Below are 8211 nucleotides of genomic sequence, written 5' to 3' on the forward strand. Positions count from 1 at the left end.
GTCTCCTCACGAGGCATCTGATTTGCATGTCGTAAAACATTACGATATACGACGAACGATCGCGCTCGCGCCTTTATTTCCTCACACACGTACCCCATTGCGCTTTTATAATGAACGCCATGTAGCGCCGACACCATCTCTCGGCCGTTCCGGGGGTCTCGATTCTCGTCGAGGGCACGTAGCAGCGATCTCTCGTACAGATGCACGGCATCATACAGATACGCTGTCTCCGGCACGATCTGCCTTATAACATGAAGTAACGATTATGTTTCAGGATTGGGAGTGACTGCAGCGGAAAGGCTGCCTGTGCGATTCATACGAAAGATATCGCAGCCCAGATTATATGAATTGACGAGTCGTCTTTCGTAAAAAAAAAAGGTAATAATAGGGCGAACAAGTGTGATAATTTTGCAGATGCTCGCGGACAGTCCGTTGCATGCACAACAGGTTGTTATTCATAATTCTGTTTCGGAGCACAACGCGATGATATGTGAGTTATATGATTATATTATTATAATTGAGCACGCGCTCTTCGCGATTTTATTGCATTGTGACATGTGATTAATATAAAATGGTTTAATGTCAATTTATATGAAATGTTTTAATAATCAATTAAATTTTCAAGGTGGCACGAACGAGTTTCTTTGCCAATGACTCGCCCTTGAAAAGACTATACAAAATAAAGTTGTAAAATGATAAAAATATTGAAATTAATGTTCTGTTAAGAAGAAAAATTAGGGTAAATGATTCCAAGCAACTTCTCAAAGTATCATGAAGATAAAAGAAGGTTTAAATTTTAACTTGAAATCCAAGTTAAAATTCAAACCTTTTTTTCGTATTGTAGCATCTCCAAATTTTAGGATTAAAATCTTTAGTACAGTCTGTTAAGTAAGAGCGTGTACAGGTTAATGTGTAGAAAAATTTATTTTAAATGATTTTTAAATACACGGGTTTGTTGTACTCCATCAGAAGAAAGATGCTTTTCCATCAATAATGTGTCCAGTCACCACCGGCGTCGATAATTGCCTGGCATCTTCGAGGCATGCTTTCGACTAAATGCGGTACTCACGGCGGTTTACGTATTTCTCAGGCAAGAATTCAACGCCAACTGAATCTTTCGTGACAAAGCATCCAGGACAAAAGTTCCATCTATCGACTCACGCAAAAATTAGGGCGATATTTTAAAACCAATTGCCAGTTATGCTGTACACGCTCTTACTTAACTGACTGTATTTTAGTCACCTGAACTATTCCTCCCACGTTTGCCAACGGATTTGTAAAATTGAATGGCGGTTTTTGTCTGTACTCGTTGACGAGTTGAGTGAAGTTTGTAAAATTGATTGGTGCAGATGCAACGATACTAAAATAATTGCGATATGCATTCACGACGGACAGGTCTGTTTTTTTTTGCCATAATCCGCGCAGATACTTGCTTGGACGTTTTTCATCGTATTGTTCGATGTCAACACCGACAACCCAATATTCGCCTAAAGTTATAATAAAATTACGTGAAGAATTATATATCAAATCTTGTGACATTTAAATATGTCCACTTAAAAGCTTATACTGTTAGCAGTAACAATATTAGCAGCAGTAACAATAAATTAAAAAATGCACGGTTCTCAATTATTTCATTTCTGTTTAATTGGATTATTCCGATGAAAAATATAAGTACATGAAAAATAAAAGTATATTAGTTCCCGTATTGTGATATATACGATCGTGCATTACGCGTTTAAAATAGGAGGTATAGCTGACAGTTACTCTTCAGTATATACCTGATTAATTTACAGCAAATTTATACCTTTTTCCAAGAGGTTCATTTCGTCCAGAGCCATTAAGAGACCCATGTGTTCGTAATAATGTCCGAGTATTACGTAAACTGAAACATATGTACGTCATTTTGCATTAAGAAAATTCCGCCGTAGTCAAAATTCCTCTTTCCGCGACTTTTAGTCTATATCGTGTCCGCTTTATCGAATCGTGATTGCTATCGTGAAAAACCGGTCACGTTTAGATGTTTATTTTTAGGACTCGATCTCTTAATACGTTTAAACAGATGCGTGACTAATGTGACGAGTAGCAGGCAGTATCTATTCATAACACTGGTTTATAGACACTTGTCCCTGTAGTATACGGGTTGTTTCCCATGCAGGTTTTATTTTATCGTACCGACATAAGTCAAGGTACCGAAATGCGGGTAGTCTATTTTGGATCGCGCGTATGCAAGTTGATTGGGACAAGACGTGCGTTGTCGTAATTTAACTTCCCATAAAAAGCGAAAGTTCGTGTGAAAAGGGACGTTAGAGAAGTCTGGTCTATAATACTGTAGAATAAATTGTCGGGAATAAAAGATGCGTTAATTACGAGCTAAAGTTACAATCTTATTGCGATAAATATGATAATAATGTACAAGAAATTGCTCGAAACTATATATATAAATATTCTCATTACTCACTTCGTGTTTCTCGATACGTTTGTTTGACATGTTCATGGAAAGGATTTTTCATGTGCGTCGCCCCATAATAAGGTTCGTTCCACGAACGACGATGATTTACACTAATTCCAGCTGCTTCGAAAGATGTAAGAATCGTCGTCGCAATCGTAGACATTTTGTTGAATTCAAACATCGTTGAATTCATATGCATAAAGGTTACCTAGATGTTTATAAAAATGTTTACAAAAATATATATGAGTTTTTTTATTTGATGTCTAAGTTTATTTAATGCCAAGTTAATATCTCATTAGAATTGCGTGGAGTGAATTACGAAGTACTTACTTTTGTCCAGTTGAATGCTAACAATACTGATAGAAGAGATTTTGAAATTTGCGTATCGGGTGGCCGCGTTCTCGCAAACGTCGGAAACTCCTTCTTATTCGATGTTTCGTTATGCGTACAAAACTAGAAAATATAGAACTACATCTAGAACAGGCCTGGTCAACTTCGAATTTCGGAGCCACGACATTTTTCTCTTTCCATTCATATAGAGAGGGAAAGCGTTTCCTCCGCTGGATTAAGTTTAATCATGCCTGCTCAACTTCATTCAACGGAAAAATCCCTTTCCCCTACTCTCCGTGGATGAAAAGGGAGAAGTGTCGTCGCTCTACCAAATCACGACGAAACAAAAAGACACCACACCGGACCATTTGACACGTGCGATACCATATTTCAATTTAAATGGACACCAGCGCGATAATCCGGCGAATGTACCGCGTAACTATCTTCCGATTTTACTTTTTGCAACATAGTGGCGTAGGACACGGTATAAACGTGTAAAATGCTACTTAAATTTTGTTTATAGGTATATCTTGTGTCTTATATTTTTAACAATTATAAAATAATTCTTATGCAAGATAGATGCTGATATTTGGTTATATATACATATACATATATGTGTTATATATATACAGTATGTATATACACTGTTGGAAAAGTTTTGTAGTTTTGTTAAAAAACGTTCTTGTTAAAATTTTTGTGTTTCTAAGGTTGACGAATATAACATCGTGGAACTTTTGGGAGATATTTCTTTTCTACGGCAACAAATGTGATTCACGCACGATGGTGTATCTGCGGATTTCCTCCTGATTGTTAGTGTTTTATTTATAAGCACTTCTGTAGAATTTCGGTAATCAGATTAGAGTGTTACATAACGTGGAACGCGTGAAAAAGAAAACAAGAAAATTTTATTATAGGGAGCTTTCCGGCAAGCGACACAAGTCGACACAAACGTCGTTCTATCTTTCTTTTTTAGCAATGAGTATGTCGACTTGTGTCGCTTGCCGGATAGCTTCCATGGATAAGAAGACGAGATCTTCTCAATTTCAAATACAGTACGATCATATATTTGACTTAACGATGACTTATTTCACACAACGAACGGTAAAATAAACAATGAGAAAAATTATTTACGTATGAAATCATAGGAATGTTGAATGCAGCCGCCATTCTGCCTTCGTGAATGCAAGTTTCCTGGGGCCCGATGTATGCACTAACGTTTTTCGTCCACAAATCCGCCGTCATCAGAATGCTGGTCTCCTCCTCGCCAAAAGTTTCGGCAACGAGAAAGTCCAAATTGTGCCCTCGTCTACCAAGTTCACCGGCGTTCACCTACGTTTCAAGTAAAATCGTTTCAAGGAGACATTTCGAGACAGAAAGATCCAGGATTATTAGAAAATTGTTAATCCAATGCTTATAAAATATAAACCTGTTCCACAGCCAGAGTTATAGCTGCTGAGATTTGGAAACCGGGGCGATGGTATACGTAATCGCCTAAATGTCGTTTCGAGCCAGTAATGTAACCAAGAGTGAAGGTCTCTGCATAGATGCGTTTATTATCGAGTAAAATTACTATCAGAAGTAGACACGTTTCCACATTTGCCAGTAGCATGCCCAACTGTGCGAAGCTTTTGCGTTAAAAATATTGTCTGTATATATATATCGCACAAACTCCAACTTAGAGATTATTTGATCTGTTCTGGCTCGTATTTCTATTATAATAATGTGCTGAAAAATATAAAAAGACCGTTTTTGTCACGAAGTTTTTATTAGGAATTTCTGTACACTATACAACAGGATATGCGTCGAGATGGTTACTCAAGGTTTTTGTAAGCGGATTATTGTGGCTGTTCGCTTTAGACGCTTTCGTGCTGAAAGCATCGCTTCATCTTTTTTCAATATGTAATGAGCAATAAAGATAGACTGACGCACGAAAGCGCTCAAAGCGAACACGCAGCCTGTGTAACAAGAGATGACAAGACCGAATTTAAATCAAACTTATCTTTACGCGTACTTATGTATGACGTCAAAATTCTGTTTATAAGGATACTGATCATAATATTTTAAAATATATAGATAATATGTAATTTTTACTTTATCTTAAGATAATAAAATTATTTTTATTTTAATCTTATGCGATCCGTAGTTCTCATGCAACGGATTACGAGCAGGTCGGACTTTTTTTGAATAATGTTATGCTACAAAGTAAAGTAAATTAATATAAAAAGTATAATACATGTAACAGTATAATTTATCAGGAATATTTTACTTAATTTTTTAATTATGTATTTTATATTATTTGATAAAAGTAAATTGTTTCGCGACGCGCACTATAAATTAATAAGACTAAGAGATTGATCGTTTTGATGATACTATGTTACTGTTGTATAATATCACACACACACACACACACACACACACACACACACACACACACACACACACACACACACACACACGCACGCGCGAATCCATATATATAAAATATAAGATACGTGTAATAAATATTTCCTATGATGGTACATATGTAATAATAGCGATCCGATAATTAATTTATAAAACAATAGACTGTTTGCAATATTATACGCAGGCTTAACTATACAATGTATAGTGACGGTTGTTTGTCCCGTCGACGGGATTTATCGGTAAAAACATGAATTTCTGAGGTGGGTGCCTGTAATGTGGTAATGGATGAAACCAGTAAGCTCCGCGGGAACGCAATAAAGCCTATCAATCTCCCATGGTGTACTTAACTTCCTTTTCGTCGATATTTTCTCTGCGCTTTTATCGGAGAATGTGAACTTCCTTCTCTAGTGACGTCATATCAGTTGTGTATGCGAAAGATTAATTTTGTAAAAGCGAAATTGTTCACTCTTATAAACATTATTATTTTTTTACATTTTACAATATTATATGTTGTAAATAAATTAAGTAAATAAATTAAACTGCTAAAATTCGTCGTATTGTTCCAGAGAAAAATATTGCAGACGACTTTTATAAACTTTTATAAATTTGACATGTATTGTTTTATTTCTTACTGTAGATAATAATTGAGGCTATTCTCTAATTTCCGATACGCAATCGCTTTCTTTAAAACAGCGAAAAAATTCCATAGCAAATACTTGATCGACTCTTGCTAGTTCTCGGAAGTCCATACGCGTCGACTACGGTTCTGTGGTTCATTATATTAATAGCGGTCTATTTTAGTAATACGCCAAAACCACGGGGTCGTTGAACAAAGCACGTCTAAGCGATCTCAGCGAGATGTTGTATAACGGCGTCAAGGCCACGCATTGCCACCAAGAGAGACGATCGAAGGATTCGCTAGGCTTCCAGGCTGTCAGTTGCACAAAAGAAACAAATATGTTTTTCACGTTGAATCACGCCGATTGATCGATAATTCTTTAGCAAGGTTCGCGTCGGAATCCGTGATACGGAGGAATTCTCTGCGACGTGATCGTGGGAATTGTCACGACTAGCCAAGGAACATACGTAAAAAACATGGGCAAACTTCTCCCGAGGTAGTAGATAATTCGAGGGAAGAATGCAAGAACGCGACACGAAGTATTGCACGCGGCTACGCGTTTGTCCAAAAGCAGCGTACCAATTAACCCGGACGGACTGACCGTTTCTTAAATTGGCCTTTGCGTCGCTTTCACTATTTACGAGTGTCCGTATTTGAGAGCTGTAAATTTCCTTCTATAGTGAAGAAATAAACGTAATTGCTCGTTTATCTGGGCTACTTATCACATCTAATAATAAAAATAATAACAAACAATAGAAACGTTTATTAAGTAAATTTTTGCATATTAAGTTTTATTTTGAAGCTTAATTACTTATTGTTTTTTTTTATACTTTCCAAATCTTTTGATTGCTTCTTGCTTTTTGGATCTTGATTATACTGGTTCATACATCTAAATAAATTTTCTTCACCGCTTTTGGCAGTAAAACGTTTTGTGCGGTTTTAAATATATACTTTGCGACCTCGATTGCATACGTTTACAGGTGACAAACTGCGGATCTGCGGTTGTCGTTTAATCTTAAAACCTGCAGATTTTGACAGTCAATTCTCGTCCCCGTCAAAACGTAGCATGGCCAACTCGCATACCCGATTGCAACGCAATCGGCGAATTAATGAGCTTGTGTGCTCGCTGAATTAAATGCGGTTAACGGAGCGCACGCGGATACCACTTTTTCGAGTTCATCCGATGAAGGTAAGTAACCAAAGGAGATTTACTAATCAGTTTTACTTACATAGCGATCACGCAATTTTTAAATCAACGCAAATTATATTTTTAATTGTTATTATTGGTATAATATTGTTAAATAACCTAATCTTGTTCGGATAAAAAATCAGTCGTTCATAGCATTTAACAGTTTATCCTGTATCTTTATATAGTTAACCTTGATATTTTTCCAGATTCATAATTAATTAAATTGTATTGTACTGTTTGTTTAAATATACCGATTTTATACATTTATTTTTAATGTTCTACATAAAGAAGATAGAAATAAAATTGCACAAAATCGACCCAATAAATATGCACTATTTGGTACCACAAATCAAAACTTTATTTTGATTAAAGTAAATTTTAATGAAATTCGTTTAGTAAGAGTAGTCTGGGTATATAAAAAAATCAATTGATCTTTGATAATCGACTCTCATTTGCGGTATTTGTAGGTAATAAGATGACATTTTTTACGATTTATTTTACTGCGTGGGTAGATCAATCAAACATAATAATATGTGATTAATAGCTTCCAAATGAAGTCAGCATTATCGCAAGGACTATAATTAAATCAGTAAATATTACGATCGTTGCTCAGTAAATGAAGTATGACAGTATGTACTCTCAAATATATGCACATTCGATTGTCAAAACGCGCTGATTACCGTAACCATTCAATTTCGTGCTGTAATTAATATATTGGCTCAATCTGTTAACTCACGCTATATTGATTTTATTTCTCGATCGGATATGTGCTGTATGTTATCTCATATTACGTGAATTGAAATTAATCACTTCGACGATGCATTTGATGCACATTTCGTCGCCTCCGTTTCACGCATGCTTTCACAATTAATGAGATACGTCTCTTTGATGATTGGAATCTGTTAGACTCATCAAAACGTGTTATATTGTCGCATCGCGAAAGAAAACAAATTACTTATTTGTTAAATTAAATGGAGCACCACGCGCGCATAAGATACGGGCGTTAAATTTAGTTAACGGAAGGCCTTATTTGTGTCCTATCGCTCTTTAAAGGTATGTTTACAATTTCTAGGTCAAATACCTTTAAAGAGCGATAGGACATAAATGAAGCATACCATTTTTATATATGTGTTGAGTTACTATACATACCTATAATACAAAAGTTTCATTCAAATCGAAAAGTTCGGGTTCGAGGTGTTCTCTCGTTAAAGGTGTCACATT

At 35.9% G+C, this 8211-nt stretch overlaps 1 protein-coding gene and 1 long non-coding RNA gene across 2 annotated transcripts; one reads left to right on the top strand and one right to left on the bottom strand.

Annotated features, from left to right (window-relative positions):
• Positions 1–92: 92 nt before the first annotated feature.
• On the top strand, positions 93–5515 carry LOC139786628 (uncharacterized). The gene is made up of 3 exons (XR_011722357.1): positions 93–378; positions 3487–3588; positions 3925–5515. It is a non-coding gene; the product is annotated as an uncharacterized lncRNA (long non-coding RNA).
• On the bottom strand, positions 1114–4388 carry LOC139786627 (receptor-type guanylate cyclase Gyc76C-like). Its single transcript, XM_071725768.1, has 6 exons — positions 4206–4388; positions 3911–4108; positions 2780–2902; positions 2459–2657; positions 1805–1882; positions 1114–1487 (listed from the first exon to the last, which is right to left on the bottom strand). Exons 1-6 carry the CDS (start codon positions 4386–4388, stop codon positions 1216–1218), a joined length of 1053 nt encoding a protein of 350 aa, XP_071581869.1. The 3' UTR covers positions 1114–1215.
• Positions 5516–8211: the final 2696 nt, after the last annotated feature.

Source organism: Temnothorax nylanderi, unplaced genomic scaffold, assembly GCF_030848795.1.
Source record: "Temnothorax nylanderi isolate EJ_2023f unplaced genomic scaffold, tnyl_v1.0 TNYL_tig1092_pilon, whole genome shotgun sequence".
Classification (NCBI taxonomy): Eukaryota; Metazoa; Arthropoda; class Insecta; order Hymenoptera; family Formicidae; genus Temnothorax; species Temnothorax nylanderi.

Coding starts and splice junctions, on each gene's coding strand:
- LOC139786627 (XM_071725768.1), bottom strand. CDS start 4,388: ATGCTACTGGCAAATGTGGAAACGTGTCTACTTCTGATAGTAATTTTA. Junction 4,109..4,205: donor TAACTCTGGCTGTGGAACAG/GTTTATATTTTA, acceptor CTTGAAACGTAG/GTGAACGCCGGTGAACTTGG. Junction 2,658..2,779: donor TAGCATTCAACTGGACAAAA/GTAAGTACTTCG, acceptor ATAAACATCTAG/GTAACCTTTATGCATATGAA.